Source organism: Cebidichthys violaceus, unplaced genomic scaffold (genome assembly GCF_023349555.1).
Source record: "Cebidichthys violaceus isolate CVI_PGR_0920_01 unplaced genomic scaffold, fCebVio1.0.p SCAF_2, whole genome shotgun sequence".
Classification (NCBI taxonomy): Eukaryota; Metazoa; Chordata; class Actinopteri; order Perciformes; family Stichaeidae; genus Cebidichthys; species Cebidichthys violaceus.
The window spans coordinates 12511894-12539530 of record NW_027176372.1 but is presented as its reverse complement, the minus strand read 5'-3'; the positions used below and the strand labels follow the sequence as shown (position 1 = coordinate 12539530).

At 43.3% G+C, this 27637-nt stretch overlaps 1 protein-coding gene across 2 annotated transcripts in view; it reads right to left on the bottom strand.

Annotated features, from left to right (window-relative positions):
• Positions 1 to 27637, bottom strand: part of LOC137875326 (serine/threonine-protein phosphatase 2A 55 kDa regulatory subunit B beta isoform) — a 38383-nt gene that overhangs the window by 10000 nt on the left and 746 nt on the right. Inside the window, exons 1-2 of one of the 2 annotated variants that reach the window (XM_068714463.1) lie at positions 8544 to 9348; positions 681 to 778 (exon numbers count right to left, since the gene is read on the bottom strand). In XM_068714463.1, coding sequence (XP_068570564.1) covers positions 681 to 778; positions 8544 to 8613 — 168 coding nt within the window. In that variant the 5' untranslated portion in view covers positions 8614 to 9348. Of the gene's footprint in view, positions 1 to 680; positions 779 to 8543; positions 9349 to 27637 lie in introns of those variants that run through there. The other variant, XM_068714462.1, reaches the window with a different exon arrangement.

The window sequence follows — 27637 nt, the reverse complement described above, 5'->3', positions numbered from 1 at the left end:
TGCTAAACTAAGACGGTGAACATGGTAAACATTATATTTGCTAAACATCAGCCTGTTAGCATGGTCACTGTGGCTGTCTGGGCATGCTGATGCTAGTGTTAGAGCAAAGCTCTGATGTGTACCTAGTACAGCCCCATAGAGCCGCTAGCGTTAACACACATATACTGTATTTATGCTTTGTTTTATTGTCATTATTTGCTTGTTCTAGCACTCCATAGCAGCTACAGTATTTTTGCACATTCATATTGAATTAATAGCCAGTTCCAAGATGCTATATCTTTATGGCTTCTCCATTAAATGAAATGTAAAATTCTAGATGTACAATGCACCATCTGCACACATTTCTCTGTAATTCAGCATAATTCAGATGTATTTGGTATTATTGGAAACCTTGGCATCTTAACTGGAATTCATAATACATTTAGGTGGTTTTAAACAATACCACTCCATGTAACATGGATGATGGCCCCACCGAAGCTTCTTAGCTCTCAAAGAGATTTTTGTTGTTTGTGGTTTTTAGATATTTGCTGCTGAATTTACAGCTAGCTATCCTTTTCAAATTAACCTTTTTACTAGCTAGTTATCTAAAAGTAAACACCTCAACTTCAATGTTGCAAGGCTGTCAAACCCTCCCAGCAGAAGGGCAGCATAATTAGTGTTGCATTGTTGGCATTTCCTACCTCCTGTTCCCTCTGGAAGACAACCACTCTGCCTCCTTTATCCCCGGTGGCCAGCAGCTCCCCCGATGAGTTAAACTCAACCGTTGAGATAATGTCAGCTGCAACACAGGAAGCAGAGCAGAGAGGGGGAGAAAATGTCAGTGTGGACGTATACACAAAGCTGTCAAGGTATCAGTCAGACAGAAAGAAAGACCTTTCAGTGAGATCTGGTAGAGTGACTTCTAGAAAAAGCATGTCAAGGGAAGGGAGGGGGGAATCTCGTGACGAAATCACAGAGGACTCTCCGGCACAGATACCCTAGTTTGGTGTAATATGGGTTAGGAGACGCCACTGAATGACTCACTGCATGATATCAACTAATTCAGCCCCTCGTCTGACTGAAGTGAGCCAATTTGTGTCATTTAGTTGAACTCCTGCTTTTTAAAGGACGCTGCTGCCACACTAATAACGCCATTCAACTCTCTCCTCCCGGCTGCGAGACCCTGTGCTGCTCAGTGACTCTCCTGCTCCTTCATTAAAAAACATAAACCTTGAAACCATTCACTTTTTGCAGCTGATATACAGTATGTCTATGCATGTGTAGCACACTTTTTTCTACTTTTAATCTATGCAGTACAGTCAAAAGGGTAACAAAACTATAAGAGCAATATGATATATTTGCCATATTTATACTCCATTGCCAACATTTGTCTATGTCTCTGCACAGCTCCAGTTCCTCCAAAAGTAAATAACAGACACCTACCCTTAAGGTAGCTCTTCCTCTCCTTCTCAAAGACATACATCTGCCTGGATTTAGGAGAGGCTAATGGTGACTGTAATTATTATACAGCCCCGGGCTAAAAAGGCATAGCATAATGTCTGTCACACACACACACCACAGCAGAGGCTAGCCCTCTGTTTAACAGTGACAATAATATTAGACAGACAGACAGAGAGAGAAAGAGAAAGAGAAAGAGCTTGTTGTTTTGTACCCCCACGCCCTCAGTGGACCTGCTACTGGCGGAGCGCTGAACAGGAGAGGGGAATGTTGCCATGGAGACTGTTTCCATCTCTAGCGGCAGTCGGAGGGGTGTATGTGTGCGCGTGTGCCAATAGCTCTCAGACTTAGTTGCTGATGCTAGCTGTAATTCAGCAGACAGAGCGAGTGCTGCAATAGAGTGAAAACCTGCTACTGCATCTGGGGGAGTGTGCGCTGTTCAATGCAGCACACAACTTCAGACAATAGAGTCCCTGTAGACAGGCTCATTCTTCACATAAAGCTGCTGTGCATGGTGGGAATGAGTGTCGAAGTGTCTTCGAACGTATGAGTGTGTGTGTGTGTGTGTGTGTGTGTGTGTCTTTCCCTTTCCCTTGTTTAATTTAATTGTTGACGTGAAAGACACCATAGGGATTCTTATGTCTTATGTGTTGATAATGGCTTGAGGTGTGTGTGTGTGTGTGGTGGGGGGGGGGGGATCCTAATCATATTTGAATCTAGAAACTAATTAATGTTTCACAGACAAGACACACTCTGACCTAATTACATCTGTGGAGTACCCCACTGACACACCATATCGTTGCACAGACAGACACCGTAGTTATCTCTCTTTCTGTATCTGCATGCACAGATATGTGGAGTGGAGTACCCCTCCACACACACACACACACACACACACACACACACACACACACACACACACACACAATGGTCACTTCCAACACCATCAGACCAAAGCCACTGCTGTGAATCGAATGGAAGCAGCTTTGCAGTCAGCATTCTCGAATCTTCTCTTTCTTTCTCTCTCTCTCTCTCTCTCTCTCTCTCTCTCTCTCTCTCTCTCTCTCTATCTCTTTTTGCCCTCCATACTTTTTTCTGTCTCCCCCTCTCTCCTTTCCTCATCATCAGCCTATTAAGTCACTGAGGAGAAACAGCAATTGATGGGTGCCATTTAACGAGTTTACACACGAACACATCCTTCAATCATCTCGCTGAATGAAGAATCGGTGGGAGCCAGTGAAGCTGAAACTCCCGAGTAACGTGATGGAATGCTTCCCCAAATGAGTTTTTCCTCATGCAAATGTATTCAAAGCAGACGAGGCAATCTACCTCAGTCACTGATGGAACTGTGTCAAAATGGCAACGTACAGTGTTTTCAGATAAACTTTCAATAAAGGAAACAAGCTGGCTAGCAGGTGGGCGGGGCCTGTCGTGATTTTCGCTCGCCACCAGATCCGATTTCTATTACGTGAGCATCAGCAGGTTCCAAGTGAACTGGTAGTAGTAGTAGCAGCAGGTTGATGATCCGGCTGATCACATGTGTACTTACACACACACACACACACACACACACACACACACACACACACACACACACACACACACACACACACACTATCTCTCACGCACAGCTTCATCAGCCGACCATAACCAGATGAGGCCCATAAATCCTGTGGCCAGCCAGGTCTGACATGGACAGGTCAGCGCTTCTTGATGCATCAGAGGGATGCTCAAGATAACACACATCCATCACCAGTAATAACACAGACAAAGCCCGCTGCTGTGATGTGTGTGTGTGTGTGTGCAACTGTAACTGTGTATACGACTGAAATAACACAGGCTCCTATCTGTTTCTGTCCACCGATCTGACCCTCAATAACTCCCCTTTGGCATGCAATATAGAATCGAGACTCAAACCCGTTGGATGGAAACATAGATGTGCATTGATTCTGGAATGAAAAGCGTGTACGAGGAGCCAGAAACGGAGGGCGGGGAGCGAGGATATTGAATGTATTTATAGAAGCCCGTGCATGCAACATCTATCACGCATAACAGAGAGGGCCACTAAAAGAAAAGAGGGGGGAAGTCTGGGGAGGTAAGTAGGTCGATAAAAGATCGTACAGTGCGTCTCATCAGTACAGACTACAGCAAAGACCAAAATAGGAGCACCCTGGCTAACCTCTAGACAACATGTAATCCTGTCAGGGAAAAAAAACAAATAAACAAACTGAGGGCTTGATCCTGTGGCATTGGAGGGTTGTGTAAGACAGTCAGACCCAAAATGGTGTGACTGCATGGAAAGCTAGTTGCGTAAGTGGTGTGCAAGAATTCCAGGTAGAGGGAGGGACGTGAGCAACATGGTGTCGTGTAAATGCTTTGTTAGCGGTAGACGTGGAGAGGAGAGGATTACAGCACTTGTGCTGAGCTGCCTGCGTCAAAGGATCAGGCTGGGGGATAATTCAGGTCCGTTCTCGCACTCTCTTTCACTCACCGCCCTTGTCCCTCCCACGATAATCAACAATATGAATCAATCTGCACTTTGTCTTTTTTCAGAACCATGAACACAAACGTATAACAAATTCGATTCACCATTTCCGTGCCGAATAGGCGACTGGTAACGGCTTCTTTCTCGCCACAAACAACGCATATCAATCGAAATTTTGAATAAACCCTGTTACCTACTGGTCCGGTGCCCGGCCATATGATTAAGGGTTTATTAGGCTTTAATAGCTGCACACAAAGCAACAGAGCACAATGCTGCTCCCTTCATCTGAAGAGCATGACTCTTTGTAAGATCTGGAGTGAACAAGCTAATTAACCTGATTTCTCCAGGATCAGCCCCTTGAGAATGAGACAGAATGTGTGTGTGTGTGTGTGTGTGTGTGTGTGTGTGTGTGTGTGTGTAGTCTTTCTTTTGTGTGCGCGTGTGTGCTTGCTTTTCTGTATCCCCACACTCCAGGGAGTTGAGGGTGAAATGGGCGAGACGTGTTACTGCTTCACTTCTCACACTTCATTAACACATCGGCGTGGCACACATCTGACTACGGACACAGGACAGGACAGGGCAAAACGAGAAGAAGTGGGGGAAAGCGGTGAACTCGGCGATCGATTCCTGCATGCGCTTACATGAATACCAAGCGAGATGGTTTCAGATGCTTGTTATTTGGTATTCTCTTAGAAATTGAAGATGCAGGAGGGGGATGGTGGGGAAGTGGGGGTGCATAGAATTATAATCCAACACCAAAACAAAAGCTGTCTCTGCCCTCTCTATCTGTCTGCGTTGCTTTGGTGCGATCCCTTTCATCTTCCTGTTGCCAAGGCTGGAGGGAATCAAACATTAGATGGCTGCTGAACAGACTGAAATCCTGTATCTGCAGTGACCTTATCACCAAAGCATGAAAGGGTCCGAGTGACGCTGCTTCCTCGACAGGACACAGGAATTAGCTATCAAAACTTACAAATGTATCCCATTATGAAGTCCAGAAAGGTCAAACAGTGCTTTACCCTCCAGGCTAGCACTGCGCCGAATGACTCACGTACAGTACATCTATCATAGTTGAGAAATAGTATATTTTTTTGAGATCGTCCTACAGTAGCAACACCGCGGGTATTCTTTAATAAATTCTCATTAAATTTTCATCGAGCTGCAGACTTAATAAGAAGCTAATCAGGGGGATGAAAGCAGCTGCTGAATAAGGAGTGTGACTCGCCCCAACTTCACAGCTTGCCATTAAGCACCCGCCCCCACACAAACCCCCATACACACACAAGGACATTATCTTTCTTGCGCTATGTGCCGAGGCGGGGTTCGGGCGTTTTGAGTGTTTCGCAGTGAATAATGGATGGGACCTGGGGGTATGCTGGGCTAAATCTTTTTATGCCGGGGTCCTAAAGTGTGGCCCCAGGCCGTTTGCCTTGGCACAGGCAACCGTAGGCAATGCTCTGCTCTCATCAGCAGCTGCAGTAAAGGCTGTGAGCTCTATGTTGCGGGACTGCATCAGTATTCGGCGGGTCTAGAGGGGTCACATCACACACAAGCTTGTACTCGCATCAGAAAGACACATAAGCAGTCAGGGAAAATGAGAGAAACGAGGGGGAAGGGGGAGAGAAGGTGGAAGGGATTACATGTCCTACCAATAGATCTTTAGGCCATTGTTCCGGTAGCTAAATTGTAAAGGACCAGAAATCAATACCAAAGCAGACATTAGGTTAGGGCCCTGCCTCACAGCGAGGAAACCATTTACATTTCTACACCCCAAGTGGTGTGGTGCTGTGTGACAATTTCATCCATTAAAGGAACATCCAAGGTGCAGATTATGAAAATTAGCTGAGACTCATGTTGTAGCAGCGTAACAGTCCATTGACTTAACACACACTGATATACACAGCTGCAGTGAGACACACACCATCCATTCTATCACCATTAGCAACGTGTCATCTGCAGGGTGCTGGCGAATGCAAATCAGACTGTAATGCCATTTTCTTTCATCTAGACAAAAATGATGAATCTGGAAATGTTTGCATGAAGGTTGAGAAGACTTTTTAGTTTTTTAATTTCCAACTATGAAGGACCAGCACAGCTTTACTCACAGTGCGCACATACACCCAAAGTCAATGTAGCCGCCCACAGACCCACTGAGGCGTGGGATTGGTGCAAACCAAAGGTCAGCGCGAGTGACATCATTAAAATGTGACATCATTAAAGTGTCCTGCTGCTGTGGGCAAGCACGGCCTGAGGGAAATCCCATACCAGCCCGCCACCACTGGGACATGTGTATGTGAGACGGTGTGTTTGTGTGTGGTCTGAACGGACCGGGCCTGATGGAGCATGTGCACTTTGGTGAATTTATGAGGACCCAGACACTGGGATGTATGATCTTTGGCTTCACACTGACTTCATACCACTTTAGGAGACAGGGATGCGAGCGTGTGAATGGGCACACACACACACACACACACACACACACACACACACACACACACACACACACACACACACACACACACACACACACACTCATTCATGGTATATGAGGTGTGACGATCAGTCGTAAATTACAGCAATAAAAAATAACAAAAGTAGACGTTCCTTGTTTGAAAAGCACAGATGGGTCGCAGACCAGACAGTCCTCTGCTTTTAGGGGACACATTTTACACCCTGGGTAACTCTCAGCCACTTTCTCCTGCTCAAATGAATGGAAGAGTGAAACAGAGAGACAGGAAGATCCCCTCCTGTTTTTCATCTCAGCGCCCACATCAAACAAAGCTATCCATCACACCCAAATCCACCCCCTACTTCACTTCTTCTCGCTCTGAACCGGTGACAGTGTGTTTAGCAGTGACAGGGAATCATCTGTAAGAACAGGAGCGGAGCAAATGATGATGCTCTCCCATATTTAAATTAAGAAGGGAAAAAAAACACTGAGGAAAGCAGCAGCATGTGAGAATGAGACTCACTGTCTTCTGAGCTTTTGACTGTCTCTCCTCTGACCTGCAGTGGCATCAGTAACCTGAGCGTGCCCCCCCCTCCTCCCCGCCCTGCAGCCACACATAACCCTCCCACAGCCCATATGTACCCTCCACACCCCTCTATCTATTCTTTTCTATCAAAATACTTAGATCATATGTGTAGACGTGCTATTTGGTTGTTTAATTATAGGCTGCTCCTCCATATTTTAAACTGAAATATGTTTCTGTTTTGTCAGATTTTCAAACCTTATGGTTGGGTGTAGCATAGACTATTAATTCAAATGATTAAAACTGTGCTTTAAACTGAACAATAAAGACCACTAACTGTACTTATTCCAAATGCATCACAACACCTAAAAATCAACTATTTACTGTAATTAATGGAAATAAAATAGACATCAACATATACACGACAGAAGTTGACTGAAATCTTGTATTAATCTGGCAAAATAAGTATTGGTGTGTAATTTATAGGCAATGCACCACGTACCACATGCCAGTATGTTTGGCCTGTAAAGCAAGTCAGTTTTTCACTCAGTTTAATTTATTAACAGCATTTCTAATCAGCACATCAGTTAACATTTAGAAGCAATCTGCATAATTAAATAAAGTTATTATAATCAGTGAATGGGGACCCAAATATAATGATGTATGACAGTGTTAAATTGGTAAATCAATGTTTTATGTTGACCAGTGATCTAAGCAGCTTGTGGGGCAGACGTGGAGCTGATTGGTGGAACTGACATTAAGGGAACTATCTTGCATCAATTAGTTAACAGGCTCATCAAGGTGCTGATGCGTGGTCAATGAAGAGGAAACACGCACGTGGGCAGGAGCAGTTTAGAGCTGTGATGCTGCAGAAAAAAAGCTATTGTTCAAAGCTCCAGTTATAAGCATGTACAGTAAAAAAAACGAGAGAGAGAGAGAGAGAGAGAGAGAGAGAGAGAGAGAGAGAGAGAGAGAGAGAGAGAGAAAATTCACTGTACTGCTTCTTGAAATTAGGGCACCTTCTCTGTCTAATTATTTCAACAAGTGAACACAGAACAAGTGAACACAGAAGTGAACACGTTTCTTTCATCAATAATGCATCATTTTGAACTGATCACATACTACATAGCCCGTAGACGCCGAAGCAGCAGTACAAGAGGCTTTATTCCATTGCTGCTCATAGTCCACACAGATTAAAGCCCTGATTCCCCTCGGTCAGAATGGTCATCCCAAAATAGCAGGTGTGACGAGAAGCCACCTCATCATCTCCTGCTATTGACACCACACGCTATGTTACAAGCTCCATGTTGACACATGACCGGAATATTCCTTTAATACCCCGATAGCAGATTAGTGTATCTGAGGTGATTAAATGCGCATTTACGCACTTCATGGGCCAAAAAGCGTCGCTATAACGCCTAATATAATATATTTATGTTATCACCCAAGCCATTTATATAGGCCTACGTGATATTTTCTTTAATATTTTTTTTTTATAGTAATTTGTTTCTGATTCCTTTAATCTTCCTTTGCAGTGACTTATTTTTGCTGTGATATTAGCATCCTTCTAGCTGCAGCCTCGGGTTATTGTATGTGCCGGTAAAAGAGCTCAAAAGGAGTCTTTCTCCCAACATCATCTGTTTAAATACCTTCGGTTGCATAGTTGTGGTCGCGAAGGAAGCTGTTGTTGATTTTCCGGGTGTCACTCTCCTCCTCCATTGATAAATCGGCTCGTTCGGGATCCTGAAAGCGGCAGACCTGCTCCCATCCTGCCCGGTACCGTCAGCAGGCGGGCTGTGGGACCAACGGGGGGCCTGTCATGGCTCCAGATCTCCGGTGTAATCAACACAGTCTCGATCAAATGCCTGTGATGATGATGATGATGATGTACGGGCAGGTCCTGTCCACACCTCAGGGCGCATCCAACCGCCCACTGTCCGCGGCGCAGTGACAGTGCCGATTCCAGCAGTCGATTTAATACTCTAATAACAATAGCGCATTAGGTCCCCTGCTTCAGAGACATATCCATCTCCCCAAAATATTAAAACTATGCGGATTTTCACTACACAACTGGTCAAAGTGAAAAAGGAAATGTCCTGAAGGTGGCTGAACCCGCAGAAGCAGCGCACTTCGTAAATCTCTTGTGGAGGATTTGAGTTTAGGAAAGCTAGATTTGCCCCCTCCTAGCGCCAGCGGGGCGGGCGGGATTATGCGTCAACAAGCTTGTTCCGATCACTTCACTATTTCCATGTCAGCCTCTCGCATCGTCCCCAGAGTGTAGCACTGTTCGCCTTCTCCGTATCCAAACACTGCAGGGTCTCCTCTCTCTCTCTCTCTCTCTCTCTCTCTCTCTCTCTCTCTCTCTCTCTCTCTCTCTCTCTCCTCCAGTCATTCATTCACCGGCAGTTGTGATCCCGGCAGCTCAGCTGACTCACAGTGCGCAGAGCAGAGAGCTGTACTGTAGTTTCCCACTGTGCTGCTTCTGCTGCTGTGCCTCAGCGAAGGAGGGCCCCTCCCATGCTGCCCAGCGGCTGGCTCTTTAAAAAGCACAAGCAGCAAATGTGACGCTCTCTCGAACCACGGACACAGAGGACGAGTTCATATTCTGCTTGCGCACAGCTTGATTACCACCTACAAGGTTTGGTGAGTGTAAAGCTGACAGCTTCCTTCTGGCCTGGTAGCAGGTTGCCTCTTAAGCCCGGTAGATCCTGCATCACCATCCCTCCATCCTGCTGCAGAGGCATCCATACATCCTCACAGCCAGCAGATTGAGCACTGGGCCACCTTCTATATGCCTCCCAAAGAGCAGCCACTAACAGGTAGAGAGAGGACAACAGAGGATTTATAAGATGTGTTATAGGAAGCGCATGACGTGACACATTTCTGCCCAAACGCTTGAGATTGGGGCGTGAAGTTTGGATTCAGAGAAATCCAGGCAGAGAGGGACATAAAGGAGAGAGGCGAAGGGGATGAGTTGTGTAGGGAGAAGCCTGGTGAGCTACAACGAGGGACAGAAATGAGGGCAGAAGAAAATGAGAAATTCCAGACGCTGATTAATTAGATTAGCAGGGCCGCCGTCTGCGCCTCTTACTGGAAAGATCTCATTTCCATGCTGAGTTTTAATAACAGCACACACAACAAGCCTTCTTCTGGTCAAGCCGTAAGCTTTGATGAGTGTGTGTGTGTGTGTGTGTGTGTGTGTGTGTGTGTGTTGCATCGGTGTGGCTGTGCGCGCAGTGCATCCCTGCCCTTATCTACTCACTTTACCCTAAATCTCTCAGGGTCCACAAAGGGACAGGGTATCTCCCCTGCACGAGCCTCATCACACACACACACACACACGCGCACACAGCAGCGGCAATAAAGAGATTGTGAAGCCCCCTCTCCTAAATGCATTAGCTCTCTAATCCATGGGACCATTTGCACATCCAATCCTCTGCTCCTGTACTAATGGGTATCTGGCTGTGAGGGCGGGAGGCTGCTCATAGCTGAAAAACAGGGCCTTCCTACACATGCTATTTTACACCCCATCACCCTCCAACCTCCATCTCCATCGGAATACATTACAGGGCGTTATCCATGCAGCGGGATAATGAAGGTTGCTCGAGCGTCTGCGAGGGCCTGTGATTCACATGCTTCCATATTTACAGTCCTCTGCCCCCTTAATGAAATCTGCAGAGAAACTCTGCCATCCTTGACCCTCTCAGATCTGACTGAGTGGTCAGCAGTGCTTCCCATCTCTATCAATATTTAAGCAGGCTTTACAAGAACAAAAGAAGCACAGAGCGTTCCTCTTCCGCAAAAAGACTAAGTTACAGCTGAGCAGCAAGACCGAATGAAATTGAAATTAAATCAGTGAAAACAATGGATTTAGTAGAATGAAGCCGCATGGATGAGAGGCTCAGGTTTGTCAGATTTTGTTGGGAGGTATGGGGGGAAATATGAGGCGGAGAGACAGACAGATGAAGGGCCAGGGTGGCAGCTAAAGGCACCGAGATATTTGACTGTATAATGAGGGAATAAGTGGCAAATGCTGCTCGGAGCCAGAGCCTGGGATCAATCGCCGCCTCCCTCCCTGCCTCTGTCCCGTTCCCTGTGCGTATATGCCAATCTCCTCTCCCCTTAACCCCTTCCGCTCCTCTCCCCCCTCTTTCCTGCCAAGTCCAAATGTGACCACCCTGGCTCATATACCTACAGAAAGCATCTCGGAGCAACAACCGTGACCGGAAAACCATTTGCTCTCAAATCGATTCACGTGACCTTGCAAGTGAGTCGATACAGGCATAGTCTGCGATCCCTCACTCGAAATGCCTTAAGTTTCTGCACCCCATGGCTCATTTAATGCTCCCTTCCTCTTCCTCCTGCCACTTGTACTCCTCTGCTACCTCACTTCTCTTGCTCATTACATTCCGTCTCCCACTCCACTGGGTAGGAGACCAGACACGGCGCGTCTACAGCCCAGCTGCTGCGTGTCAGGCTTGCAGTAAATGCTCCGGGGGCCAGCGGAATTGGAGAGCGTGTCCTCAATTCTCCTCGATCGTATGGACAAAGTGGGTTAAATTAGTCTCTAGCAGCCCAAACATAGGGACACGATCACATGGCAATGATATTTTAGTCATGCCCAATTGCTTTGCTTGATGTGTGGTAATTGCTTGACCTGGGGATGCCGTTGTAGGTCTACATGCAGCAAAGACACTGTCTGCATACCAAGCAGCATACACGGACATGTACACATGGGTATTTGACCACACAGCACAGTTATACTCCACCTTCACTGTATTTCCATCATAGTTCGAGATTGCAGTCATTGGAAATATCGACCCTGGGAAAATGTCCTGTTTAAATAGGTTAAAATATTGATTATTTTCCTCCAGTTAATCCAACAAATATGAGATAAAGATAAATCAATACAACATATATTTAAGAGCCATATAGTTAATCATATTTTGAGATGCATATGGTATAACTAATGGAACAGTTAAACAGTTAAAATAATCACATTTGTTACGCAAATCAGTCCCTGATATTGTATCAGAGTGTATCAGATATCTCTTTAAACATGATAGATGCCACTAAATTTGCCCAAAAAGATATGTTTTGTAATGATTTGTGCAAACATTTGATTTCCAATTGTTTTCCAGACAAAAATAGACCATAAACATATATAGTATGTCTTCTGTAAGTTTGACAGTGTCTACGGGTAGGAGTAGGGGTGGGTGATATGTGGATAATCCTGTTATATATGTAATCTTATATTATTAGCACTAAACAACAGAGTACATTAGTTTTGTAGGTATTTGGTCATACACTTTGAACAAGTCAGTATCCTCTGGGGACCAAGAATGTTTGTGCACAATCTCATGCCAATTCATTCAATAGTTGTTGAGCTATTTCAGTCTGGACCAAAGTGGTGGATTGATGAACCAACCAATATTGGCACGCATTGGCTAAATAATCCATACTGTCATAAATAAAGCATTCCCGCTATTTGATTTACAATGTAGAAATTAAAATGAATAGCTGCCACAATGTAAAGCTCTGACAGCAGACAAATCTATATTATCTCATGACATATACAGTAGTAGTGCCCAGCTCAATATGAGAGGCACAAAAAGATGAAATTGTGGAGCATTTTGACTGCAGGACACAGTGGTTTCGGGTGGGCAGTCAGTCTTCAGATTCAACCGAAAGCTGTCTTTAGCTCCCTTTATTTCCAGGTTTATTGTACAGTCACTAAATGTCTCAGTCGGGCATGACACATATATTACTATCTTCCGGACAGGTCAGGGTACTCATAAATGCCACAATATGGCATGTGAGTTGTGTGATACTGTGCTGTGATATAATACGTTTTATGAAAAAGGTATTTCAACTCAATTTGAGTCCAGATTTTTGAAGATAGTGATGGGACTTTTAAAAAGTCACTTTTTTCATCTTTGGACAAGGATGGATGAAATATAAACAGTAAAGCCTATTTAGTGGCTGAGCTGACTTAATATGACATCCCTCAGTGGGACAAGCTAGCTGAGCTACAAAAGTCTTCATGGTTGTAATTTTCACTGCCTGTCCACAGCTTTTAGATCTCCTCAGTTATTAAAAAAAAATGGGGATCATTCAGCAGAATGAGATTCTCACTTCAAACATTCATTGCCTTCCATTAGCCATGCAACCCACCCTGGCATTAAGAGGAGCTAAACACATGGGGGTAATAGGATTGCCCTGGCCGTCCATCTGTCAGGGGACTGAGCAGCAGCAAACCCCGGGGATGCAGCACCCTGGCCTGGATACACCTGCTTAGTCTGCCCTTTCTTTTGCACTCTCCTCTCTGGAGATATTAATCCAGTAATAAAACATAACCTCTGTGAGAGTAAAACACATCCATTCAAGTGTGTAAATGCCATACGCAGTAAGTAAAATGCTGAAGAAATACGCTTTCTGTGAGAGTTTCTAACCTTCTGGCTTGAAATATTATAAAATGCAGCTACTGTTCTGTTAATAGTGTACAGATGGAGATGCATGGCAGTAGCTGGTCAATGAGGAACATGAGGGTGGGGGAGGAACACAGAAGAGAGCGGAGGGGCCTGCGAGAAGGTAAGGAGAGAAAGATAAAAAGATGGATGTATAGTTTGGGTAGGGGGCATTAAATCAAGCCTAGAGGCTGTCCCGAAATCAGCGGGCTTTACTCTTATTGTCATTCCAATTACATCAGGATGAGACTAATGCTCCATTGCTCGGAGACTTCAGACCAGCAGGATTGGATTTTCTGTTTCCCCCTGACTCTCCTTTCCCCTCCCCCAGCCTTCCCCCTCTCTCTCCCTCCCTTGATAATTAATTAATTGAAAAGAATGCATGTACAATGATTAGCTCAGGACGAAGCATTTTGGATGAACATTAATCAACTGAAATGATTTTGTTTGCAGCAACACAGCTATTTTATTAGGCACTGACACACCTCGAGGGTATACAGACGACACATATGGATGTCTATATAAGCGGGCGCCCTATCACAAAACACACACACTTGCGATTGTTTCTGCTGTATTACAGTGTTAGCAGTAAAGCGTCGGAAACATTAGCATAAAAGGTGAAGAAGCATGCATACATGGCGGATTCAGATTTGTTTTGTGAATATACAGTCTAGTCTCGCTGAGAGGAAATGATGCCACTTAGCAGAAAACCATTGCATTGTACCTCTCTGGTTGCTAGGAAACTGCAATTGAACTGGCATTGCAATGCAGCACAACAGCTGTCAACATAATTGGACAATTAAGATCTTAAAATGTCATTATTTTGGTCATATTCATCTCAATGAAGGTTCAAGCGCGTCCCGACACGTTTTCTACCAGTTGGGTTAATGGGCCGAACATGAGGAGTTCATGTTCGGAGTGAGGCTGGATTTCATTGGGGAAATGATCAGTGATGCATTAAGGGTAAGAATACTGAAATACAACAAAGCATGGTACCGTCAGTGCTGCTTGGAAAGCTTGGACGGACACTGTGTGTGTTGTGAAGTATGCCATATTTGTCCTACAGCACTTTCCTCTCTGTGGACAGATGAAAGACCGGCAAGAAGAAAGTAGGTTAAGCAGGTTAGTGAGCGACTACAAAGCCACCTCCCCATACATGACCAGGGATCCATGCACAGCTTATGTTCAGGACCGCGGACAGCTCTTCACAGAGCAGACGCTGAGGCAAACAGAAAATGGGTTAAAGGGAAAATCCACCCAAAAAATTCTACTAAGAATTTATAATATAGCACAGCTAGCTCAATTTTAACTGCTTCATAGACTGCATAAAGATTGAATCAAATAATGGGAACACTCCTATGATAACAGCACCCATAAGCATCCATAGGAGCTTTTCCAGTTCATAGCTATACACCTTACATTTAAATAAAACTAATTTAATGTCACTATCAGTGTCAGGAAGTGGACCAATTCCAAAAGTCACGTTATCAATTCAAACATGATGCTTGGTGACACGACTTTGTCTTTATTTGCAGATATCGGTATATACTGTCAGAAATTATTGTAAAAGCACAGTAGACATTTTAAGGATTTTATAAATGTTCCCTTTATATATTTTGTATTATCTACATATTATATGACTCTAGACTGAATCAAAATGATAAAATCCACGGAGATCCATTTTGTACACTTGGAGCTAAATGCTAATGCTAACATGGTCACAATTAAATGATAACATGCTGATGTTTTTACAGATATCATGTCAGCATGCTAACATTTACTAATTACCACACAAAGCACAGATGAGGTTGATGGACATTAGATTTGCAGGTATTTTGGTCATGAACCATGACCATGGCTTTCAAATAGAATTCAATACAACGTGTATATATTGAACAGTTGACATATATTAAAATCATCTTGTTCTCCACCATCCATAGGCTCTAGCTATAATCACAAGATAGATCTATTCAACAAGGGTTAATGGTGGTAATTAGAACAGCAGCAGTGTGGATCTGACCACACTTCTGAACACGTCCACTCCCTTTTCCTGCATACAGCGTGCCAGAGGGAGTTCAGACATGTTCCGACCAGCCCCATGTGACTATAGAACATGTTCTCTGGGCACCTCGGCTCAAGACACACACACTTAAACACAAGCACACACAGCTTTATTACAATAGTCCTCACAGGCACTCCGTCAACAACAAAGACAAACACATGCAAGCGTGTCACACTTAGAGGCTGTAATCTCCAGGAAAATCCCATTTTGCAGAGCAGCTGCCAGCGTGGATCACAGATAGACTGTTGTCGTGGTGCCCACGGGGTGGCAAGCTGTCCATCCACGCTATTCAACTAAACATACACACACACACACACACACACACACATACACACACACACACACACACACACACACACACACACACACATTTGAAGAAGAGCTTAAGGTGGGATCATGCCCTACCACTGTGATGATAAATTCATGCAACTTGTTTTAATAGGAACATGTCGCTTGGCTCACCCAGACAGTTTCTCATTTGAACAGGGCTTCATTTTTATTGCTCAATGTATTGATCTGGCATGAGGGATCTCTGTTGCAAAGTAGCCTCAGGGACTCGCCATTTCTGTGAGATGCTACACAGGTAATATGAAACAATGAAATAACATGCATTATAAAGTGTTAATGGGATATAATGTATTCTCATACCATCTACATTATGAAGTATACAGATGTGTAGTATAAAGTAAATCCCTTTATGTATCTATGCGTTATATGGAACAGCATACATACACATAGAGTAAATTAAATTGAGCGTATTGACATGAACCTCCCTTCAGCTTTAAAAGAGCTGATCTTAGAGCACCACCATCTGGCAAAATGGAATATTACATGTTTAAACCTGAGTAATATGATCAACGTTCTGTATATGATGCATGAAAAACATGCAGTAACCTTGGCCAAGAGCTAGTTGTCAGCCTGTCAAAGTTACAGAACTACTCACAAGCTGTCATGGTTCCTGTCTTTGTTGGGATTAGATTAAAATTACATTTAAGGGTTAGGCGTATTTGGAAAACTCCAGGGAATAAATCAATCAAATCAAAGGCAAGGCAACGAATAGAACAGCAAAAACACTGGACTTTTGAGGCAGATACCAATATGGATACGCAAGAGTAAGAGCTTGGGAACCCTTGTTGTATGTCTTTGCAGATGTGCTCTCCCTGCATGTGATGTGACAGCATCAATATGGGGATCCATATTTTGTCCACCCCTGGCCTAAGACACCGAGCAGAACTAATTACACTGGCAACAACCTGCCAGATGAGGGCCTGCAGGAGAACTCTGAGTTGAGCAATCTATGGGAACTGGAGATATGGGAGCAGCCCCGCAATCCGAGTATTCCACGCAGTCGTATGACGTCGTACACGTGGGCACAAGAGCGAGCAGATGAACACATGTACATTTCCAAGGGGAGTGGTGCTAAGGAGGCGCCCATCTCCTCAGACGGACGAGCCAGTGAAGCAGCCAGAAAAAAACGAGGAGCGAGGCGGGGAGTCGCACTGGGAGTTGTGCTCTACAGACACGCTTCAGTAATCACACAGTAAGCAAGCAGACAGAGGGGATGTTTCTTCATGAAACAGCCATTTCCACCTTGCCAAGCTTCTCCCTGGTGCAATTCCAGCTCCTGGAACCACACCACGGCGCTTCCCACCGAGAGCTTTTTCATCAGACAATCACAAATGAACCATTTTTTTTTCTACCTGTTGCCTAGTCATCATTATCCCTCCCTATCTGAACGTGAAATATAAACAATTAGACAGACTGGATTCTGATGTCACACACACACACACACACATGCACAGACACACATAAATCTCACAATGAATGGTTTAAGTTTGGGGTAAACAGTAAACAGCCCCTGTGCCAGGACAGCTTGGCCTAGCTGCACACCGTCAATACTAATGACATCAGGATACAAAGTATCACTATGGAAACCTGGAGGCTCTGGCCCTATCCCACACACCTCTCTGTACTACCGGAAAGCTGGCGGGATGGGGGGAAAGGTCCAACTGGGGTGAAGAAAAAGAGAGTGAAGGTAAGAAAAATCTCAAAGAACGAGTGAAAGGAAGGAAGTTGTGAATGAGAGTCAGAAAGATGAAGAGAGGGGGGAGCCAAAATGTCAGGGAGAGAAAGAGAGTGTGCGGGTGGGATGCGAGGTTCCAGAAGCATTTCACTGGTCGATGCTGGTTAGGAGCCAGAGCCGAGTGCTTCGTATGAAAACACAGGCAGAGCACTGTGCCGCAGCCAAGCCTGAGATTCAACTCTGCCGGAAAAGAGCTCCTTTCCCCCCCAAATCTGCACTCTCATCTTCTCCCCTCCCCCTGCATCCATCACCCCATCCATCACGCTCTCTATTCTACTGCCTGACTGCCTCTCTTAGACTCAGCAACACTTTCAAACAGGCCAGATGGGCTCAATGAAATTTACCCAAATGTCTGCAGCCGTCTAAATCTCCAGAGTGACATTGCTCTCCTGAGCTGCTATATTTCTGAGTACAGTTTTGCCAAAGGGTCTACTACAAAACTAGCTTAGCACAACGTCACTTGGCAATGTGTAGGTCATTACAAACCATTGAAAAAAAACGTGATGCTTCTCATAATAGATTGGCCTGGTCCAGCCAGGCCGTGTCCCTCAAAAACATCTACTGTAAGTAATTTCCAAGCGTTAAATTGGCTGCTGGTGGGAAACCTAATTTACGCTCAGTATTGCACTTTGTCACACACCAGGCCTCCAAACAAATTTTATGCTATTGGGTCACAGAGTCATTTGGATCAATGGGAGCTAATCACTGAGAGCCAAGGTTGAGAACAAACTGAACAAAGCACTTTTTATATAACAGAATGGGATCAAAGCTCTATGTATCGCCTCATTTTTAAGTTACAATGAGACTATGGCTGTTAGAGGTAATTTAATGCCAGGTTATTGCTGTACTGAGTAACCATATTGTATTAACCTTCAGTATCCAATCATAATTTAGCTGCAGATAAACTGGCGCTCTAAAATCACAATTATTTTTCTAACTTTTTATATTAATTTGAATGGCTGTTGTTGGTGTTTAATGTTGATGGGTAATTATCTGTAGTCCGGATGATATTTCAGATGATCTGGTTTATTATATGTAGAGGTTGGAGTGAATGACCTGTAGCTCTCTATGTATTTCAACAATTGCACCCAGACTAAGATCACACATTGTTGATCCAAAGAATTTATTAGATTTATTTGATTTAATTTGTGATCGAAAGTGACAAAAATGTGCACTTTTCTTTTGGAGTACTTGGCTCCTGACTGAAATTAGCAAAAGGAGTCTTTGTCTCTGGAGCCTGCCTGTGAATATGTTGAGTACTGATCCCACAGAGTCTCATTCAGTCACGTCTGCATAATCCCACTGGAAAAGAGGGAGACGCAAGTATGTTTACAATATCATTGGTGGGATTTAAAACCTGGTTGAATTCCACTGAGACAAAGCTGGTCAACAGGGCTCTTTGCCAAATCAATTTGTCTAATTTAATTTGGTTGCTGGCGGCTATCTTTGAAGTTATGTTTGCGAGGCACTCACCTAGGCTTGATGTTTTTTATCGTCACAGCTTGTAAAATTCACATATGAATTGTGTACAAAATTAAACTTTGATCTTTGATTCTAAAAAATGAAGACCATGCCTTCAATTCTATGGAAATATGAACATTAAATTGGATAAGTTTAGTATCCAATCAGTTATAAGGAAACATTTTATTCCCTCATAAAATGAGTTGAATGGCTGCAGTGCATACATGGTGGTGTTGTGAAGAGCAGGTCTGCAGGGGGAGCTGTCTGAGGGGGAGCATGAAGTGGGAGGAGTGCAGCTTGATTATGGTGATAATACATGTTCGTGTTTGGATAAAAACCAGATGTGGAATCTTGTAGTGTCTCATTGTGGCTGACCGCACATCCATAGTAATAATCACAGTACCTGGTTATCAGACTACCCCTCCTACAGTCCTGATTGTGGAATAATTTACAAGTAGTATACCAAAAGTAAAATGTTGCAGACAAAACATAAAAAATAAATCTCTTCAGCCACACTAGTGGCTCCGTGAGGCTGTACAGTGGTGCTTTGATTTGAATACAACATGCTCAAAATGATAATGCTAACATGCCATTTTTGTTTAATGTATGTTTGCTATGATCACCATCTTAGTTTAGCGTGTTAGCATGTCAACATTTGTTAATTAGCAGTACAGCTAAAGATGATTGAGTCAGCTTTATAGGCATTTGGGCATAAACCAAATTAGTGGACACAATGCAATTCCAACTGGCATAGAGAAGTCAGGGAATCAACACATTTATTACAATTCATTCTGGAGGGACCATGAATGTCTGTACCATATTTCGTAGCACTACATCAAATAGTTGATATATTTTAGTCTGGACCAGAGGAGTCTCTGTTTAAAGAATCTACATTGTCAAGTCACGTATGATTGTTTGCATACTGTATAGCTGGAGTATATACCTGGATTAGAGTTTATGAATAAAACTATTTCTTACAAAAAATAGCACATAAAAATAGAAGCTTGGTAAAAGAGATGTCATGTGGCGATATGAAACTGAATAGACGCCACTTCCTGAATCGTACAGGTAGTTTACCGTCTATTATACTGTTTTTGGCCTAGTTGATGACTCATAAGGTTCACACAGGGGAACTTCACCAGCTTCCTTTCCTGCATAACAATACCGACTAAAAATAAGGCGAGGCTTGCAGTTTGAATCAGTATAAATGTGCTGCTGGTAGATGCTGTTTATCACAAATTGTGGCTAAAACTAGAGACACACATCAATTTAAAAAGACGAGACAGACCATCCATGTGCCATCCATCCATTCAGAGTTGTTTTATACTGTGTGTGCGCACAGGGTTAAGGGGTGTCAGAGACAGACTGGTACTTCATGTACTGCTGCTGCCTCGTACAGTAGCATTAGGCTACATTATTTATCCAGTGCCATTACTTGTGTGTGAAACACCATTCAGACAGAACAGTAAAAGCCTTCATTACAGTGTGGCCTGAGGAGTGATGTAGCATCTCTAGTCTCTCACACGCCACTATACTCTGCCCATGGTTCTGATGACAAATCAGAAAACACAACAAACACCTCACAAACAGCTTTCTATCTATAGCCATCTTTGCTCCAGACTGTTTTGGTTTGACCCCTGCTCCGTATCGACCCTATTACTCAGGTTATTCTGTTGCAAACAGGGTTGTGATGACTCTGCAACAACGGACGGCTATTTTCAGAGGGATATTGAAAAACTATGCTGGGAAACTATAAAAGGGCACCTACAGCGAGACCTAATTGGATCACAGCCAATGCCCCTGTGGATATGGTTGGGTTTCTACAGGCAGCTGAGCTACACCCCCCAGCAAATCTGTTTCTCCACTCTCCTGAAAGCACATGACATGCTATACTTCTATGCGCTACTCTTGTTCTTGATCAGGAACATCCTGCATCATGTTCCCAACTTAAGTTTTACATCTGGGACCTGCCCAGTACAACCACAGTTCTCACTTATTCTGGGAAGAGTTACTAATTAATTTTCACACCCAAAACAGTGTTGTGGACTTCCTCAATGCCTCCTTCTGTCTTTAGCTTTTATTTACCATGGAATATGGACAAATGTTATTGAGCAATGGATCACAACCTTTTTAGCTCTGTAGGCGTGGGGGCTGTGTAGTTGGCCTATTCCAACTCTCTTATTGGTTATCAGTAGTTAAAGATCAACCTAACGCCATCTTGTAATCCATTTATTTTCCTCCTAAACACAAAGGCCAAAACAGTTGAGCTACTCCTCAATCTTTCCGCTTCCAAAAAGTGAAAGTATACTGGATCATTCTGTATGCTCTATCAGTGCACATGATGATCTAACAGTGGCAATACATACAGATTAAGTTCATCTGCCTGAAGTTAAAACGTTTGTTTTTTTAATCTTTCTATTGCATTATTTCAAATATGTAAAGTTGCAGTAACACTTTGTTTTATTATCTCCAGCACCATTTGTTCTTATCCACTGTACATCCTCTCTGCCGCTGCTGCACAAACTCATTAAAGTCTCATCCAAGCTATAGTCTGTTCTTTGAAATTCACACAACTTAAAAAGGCTGAGATACAAACGAAAAAAAGCTTTTTATCCATTTGTCACCTAGGTATGCTGAGCACTTTTTATACCTCAGACTGTGTTAGTCTAATTCTGATCAATTAGGTTTTCTATGAAAAGCAAAATAAGAATAGAGATCATTACAGAAGCATAGAGTGCTCAAACCATTGTTGCCTCTAAACTAATAGGATGGTTCAACACATAGGAATTCATCACATTGAAATAATATTCTTTCAGTTGCTCTATATTCCATTATTTTTTTAGAGGCGATTAATACAAGATGCAGTTCAGGATTTAATGAAAGGCTTTTATTGCACCAGTGCAAACCTGTCTCACTCGTCCCATCAGGATCCTTTATGAAAACCACAGAGACAGATGGGCGGAGAGTGAGTGAGAGAGAGAGAGAGAGAGAGAGAGAGAGAGAGAGAGAGAGAGAGAGAGAGAGACCATACTGATCTATATATATATATATATATATATATATATATATATATACACCCCAATCCCAATAGTAGTCTCTGTCTCTGTGCTGCAGCCTGCCAGCACGAGGAAAGGCCCAGTAGTCCGGCTCGATAAGGAGCCTCTTTGTCTGTCTCTATAGCTCCCAACAGGAGTATAGTCGGTGGCGTATAACACAAGAGGCTCGAACACTGAGGCTTACCGTTGAGTTACAGGCCACAGGTGAAACGTTTGCACTGGTGCTAACATATTGTGAAACGGTGATAAAGGAGTGAATGAGACCTGCGTCACTGAGCTGTAATGATACACTGCCTCCTGCGAGGCCGTAGGCGTGAAGGGAGTCTCAGTGATACTATACTGATGCTTCTTTCCTTGTTTTCGTGTAGACTTACTGTGGCGACCTGGCAGGAAGTATTTGATGGTAAAGTGAGACTGCGGATGAGTGCTGTGTGAGAAAACGGCTAGGCTGTTATGGTGTTTTCGTCTCGCAGTGTAAGAGAACGTCAGGTCCATATCCGTCCCCCGAGGCCCCAGAGATCTAACTAGTGTGATTCAAGGGACATGTTTTAGCCCATGTTGCTGCTCACCATTTTCCCAAGCATACATCGGCTTTGATGTTGACGTCCTTCCTTACAGTTTGCCATTTGTTTCCCTTCATTTCATTTCCATATGAAAATGTTTGAGCAGCACAGAGGTATGTAATTCACCAATATGAACATTCTTGTTTGTGAAACTTGCATCATTATCACGTATTAATACAGATGAATGAAAGGGAGTAGCCTAACTGCTGGGAATTATTCCCCTATGTCCTTAGTTTGACCCTAACCACACTGAACCCTACTTAGATTTAAAGAAGCTAGGCTATACCTAAACTTAACCACCTCCAACCGTATGTCTATACATAACCATGTCTAATCTTACACCTAACCATGTGACTAAACATGCCAGTTTGTCTGCATTCCTCTCCCTTTTGCCCCAATGTGGACTGGACAATCCCCATGTCACTGCCAACTCCCCCTGTTAGCCCCGGGAGTGTACACGCTGTATTGCAGACATGCATCGCGAACATTTGATGCAATACATACGTAGTCGCCAAAACGCTGCTTTTCACAGACCAGTGAGGAGCTTCACCCCCGGGGCATAACAATTGCTAATGTCCAACCACACGAACAACCATGACAAACAGAAGGAGTCTGTTGATGCCCACACAAGTTTACCAGCTTATTACACAGGTGCATTCTTTTTAGGATCACAAACATTTCATTCAGATTGTTATAACATTGTTTTGTTCCAATCTTATGACCACTGTGAGTAGAAAACATGTGGACTGGACGAGTCACATCTGATAAATGATCTTTTTAGTAAGGTCAATATCGGCATCGATACCAGTCCAGTTTATTGGATTAGTGCTTCACTTAGTGAAAACATGACCATTATGGTAATTTACAACGACGTTCATTGATAATCTGACCAATTGGGGGCATCACAACAAGTTGTAAACACAATGCTTTATCATTTTATAAAGTTGATATGGCATAGCAGCCCTGCGATAGTCTGGCGACCTTTCCAGCGTGTACCTTGCCTTCGCCCAATGTCAGCTAACTTTGTTAGTTGTTAGCTCACATGCATGAGTTAGCTCATGCATGCGATTTTGAAAATGCTACATCAGAATGTCCTGGTTCTCTCTGAGTGACACCTTGAGGTGGTCTGCTATCAACCTGAGGTGAAATGATTTTGTAACTACGCACCGTTTCCTCTTAAGATGCACATTCTTTGAAGGTTTTCAGTTATGTCAGTTATTCTTTAATCCAGCCCTTATTTTACTTGAAATGAGATGAACATTTATTCATGTATTTCTATGTATTATTTATAATCCATCCAGTTCAATTTGAAAACTGAGAATAATAATTGTTAAAATATAATTGATGTGTACTTTCTTTATTTGATTTAACAGTTGTTGACTACACAGAGACGTTACTAATACTAGACTTCTTGAATATATATATATATATATATATATATATAGCACTAAATAGCGCAAGTTAGATATTATTGTAATTTTCCGGACCTTTGCACAAGGAGATTTTCTCAATCTGGACCTTTTGTAATTTTAATTGAATACCCCTGGTATATGCAAATCAACCTTCGCACCTCATGTGGCTGCTTGACATACTGTCGTATTATAACCCTTTTTCAACAATGCAAAAAGAAATACGTTTTTGAAATGTATAAATAAATATCAAAATACAAAAACAGAAACACATTTCTTATTTTCTCATTGTAATTTTTGAAAGGAACCCTCTTTTCTTCAAACTACACCACAAGCTCTGCAGCAGAAGTCCTGAGGCAAGTAGGCATGAAAGTGTCTTGCTCTAGGGCACTTCGGCAGAGCAGATGTTTGTCATCACAGAAGCTTATGTATTCCACTTTAGAGAGGCAATCCACCAATCGTACACATCGAGTTAAGTTTACTTGCCATGAAGAGGACTATTCAGCCTGTGAAAACAGTTGAATGACATATACTCTGGAGACGCTTTCTAAAGTCTGAGGAAACAGCCCTAGTGATGTCAGAGTAATGTCATCTCAGCTTGGGCAACTTCAAAGGGTCTAAAAAAAAGACATTATTGAGTTGCATTATGGGAAATGTAGGGTCCAGTGTTTTTTGGAGCTTGTCCCATACTAGAGATTAAAAGTCAGGGTATCTCTGCCTCTGCTGCTTCGATTTAATAATCCCTCTCTTGCAAGTCTACCAACTTTAGGGAGTGCAATACTACAACATCAAGAGCAGCCAATCCCTTTCAGGATATTCTCCTTTCTCAACGTTTTACTTTGCTTGTCAGGGTGGTAAAATATAAAGAGGAGGACCGGGTTGGACCGACGACTTCCCTTCCTCTCTCTCTCTCTCTCTCTCTCTCTCTCTCTCTTTAGTATACTTTTTAGCATCCTTTTGTTCGGTGTTCTCCCATCTTTCTACCCTCTGCAGAGAAAAGCTGACCAAACTGAAACAGAACAGTCACGTGTACGAGTGTGTGGGTGTCTCATGTGTGTGCGTGTGTGTGTGTGTGTGGGGGGGGGGGGGTATGTAGGGTGTTTGTCCTCAGGGGCATGTGAGAACGGGACGACTACGAGGAGTGTGTTCTGAGCTGTGAAGTGGGTGTCTGTCAGGATAACAACAACCCGGCAGGATGTATGATAACGGCGCACATACACACCAGCATACGCTGTGTTCCTCACACACAAAACTCCTCAACTCAATGTCATGCTTTGACTAAATGCCGACAGAAGTCCCCCTCAGGCGCTGCCATGACAAGCTCACTGCTCTTCTTATAAATAATACAGCCGGGTAAAACTGCAAAATGCAAAGGCATACACACCGCAAGACAATTGCAGACTATAGCGGTTAATCAGAGACTTTCTTGTCACACATCTAATCTTAAATATTCACAACTCTGTTCTGCTTTTCACTGTCACACTCAAACAAATGATGTATCGCAGAGTTGCCCTCAGACACTACAGGAACAGGAAGGAGGAAGACGAGGAAGCTGAGGCAGGACTGGCTGCATTGATTGATGGCAGCGTGAGATGTGGCGAGGTGTCAGTTGGGGACTCATATTTTTTTCCCCTGACAGCAGAAGGGAGACACACATACAATCACATTCCCATCATAAACCTTTAAGACTTAATCCATCACACATGAACTGACAGATCGACGTGAAATGGGGGGAAAAGAGCAGAAAACCCCCCCAGAAAAAATCCACACTGGGACCCAAACACACACACACACACACACATATATAAAACACACAGGCAGCGAAAAGCTGGCTGTGTATCCCTCAGAGACTGGACCCAGGTGAATCTGACTGATGCTGGCACACCGCTCTCAACAATGGTCCAGATAAACAAAGAGAACACACACACACACAATATGGTCCAGTACGGGGCTTATATAATGTATTTTTCCTGCTAACATGGTAACTGCATACTCATCTTCCCTGGGGGGATCTCAGCTCAGCTGGGCCAGACATGAAAGCTGGGAAATGTTGACGAGAGGAGGGGGCCGCTTGAGAGGAAAAACAAGGGCCCGAGGAGAAGTCCCCTCAAGGACCAGGAGGTCTTATGGAAAGGCGAAGCCCGGTAACAAGGTCAAGGCAGGAAACGCATACACAAGCGTAAACAAACCGACATTTACGCAATTTACTGGCTTCTACTTTTTCGTATTTTTTTAACACAAACAGTAGATAACGTGCAGATGAGATGGCCTCTGTTATTTTTACACATCATGTTTCCAAGGTCATCTGCTGTGTCACCACACCCCGCTGGCCTCCAGCGCATGAGATTCATTGTCTCTCACTCGCTTTCTTAGTTCAACTGTTTCACATTTCTCCACACAGAGAGCAACGCAGGATCATGTATCACACTGTGGCGGAGCGTTGCAGCTCCATGTTTACTGATCTATCACTTCCTTTATTGTACCACTCCCTTATCTCCGGCAGAAGGAATGAGAGTCAAAGGAGAGCGAGGAGAGAGTGGGAGAGGAAGATTGTGTTTGTTGACCTCACGCTTATGACTTGGACGATCATCTCTCAACATTTGACATGGCAAAGAATCTTTTTGGCTATGTATATAAAAAAGTGTGGTGTATTCATCGTTCAAATATCACATTTCAACAAAGCATAAGCAGCTGTTAACATGGGAATTTTTTTTAACAAGACATATGAACAAAATAATGCTTGGGTGTAAGTAAATGTATCTTAACTCAAGCTGCGCTTACTCACGTTTTCCAGAACTTTGAACCACATCTCACTTTTTGTTTTTGTTATGATGATTACACCATGTCATGATGACAATTTGTCACAAGTAACTCGAAAACAAAGAGCAGTTTCTTTAATGTATTACACTTTTGCTTCAAGAATAATTGTTTGAGTGCATTGTCATTTTTTACACTTTGTTGGCTGAATCTCAAAGTGTGTTAATCCCTGAAAAATGTGCCTTTCCTTCTTTAGACCACAACCCCCAAATGTCCTCATGATTGATGCATAGAATTAACTCATGTAAAATAAATCTTTATATATTTATTTTCATAGTGTCGTTTAGAATGTGTTCTGTATCAAGCTCATTTTATCTTTCATACAGTGAATTCAATATTTTGTCAATAAATAATCTTTCACTCTTAAACCTTGAGGCCTAAATTCCTACAAATCAAGAGCAATTTAATCATATTTTAAATGGCTAATTAATGTAAAATTGCTCAGGAGGATAGTGGAAGTGAGAGAGTGAGTGCATAAATTACTTCCACGTCTTCCTCCTGTTTACTAAATATGTACAGTATATAGGTCAGCTCTACAGGCTGTGAAGGGCCCTGACTTTGGCCACCACATACTTTACTGTACACTATCTTCCCTCCTGTGCCAGGGGGCTGAGGGGCAGAGTGTGCACAGGAAGGAGGGCAACCATGCAAAGCTAAATAATGCAGTGGCTCAGTCTCCACATTATGACCTAGTAAATGGCTGGTTATACAAACACTCAGACCCTCTTGGGCCCAGTCTGACAGCACAATCAGAAGGATGAATGGACCAGCTCTTATGAACTAATTTATTGCTGTCACGACGTTGGTCAGTTCAGACAATTCAAC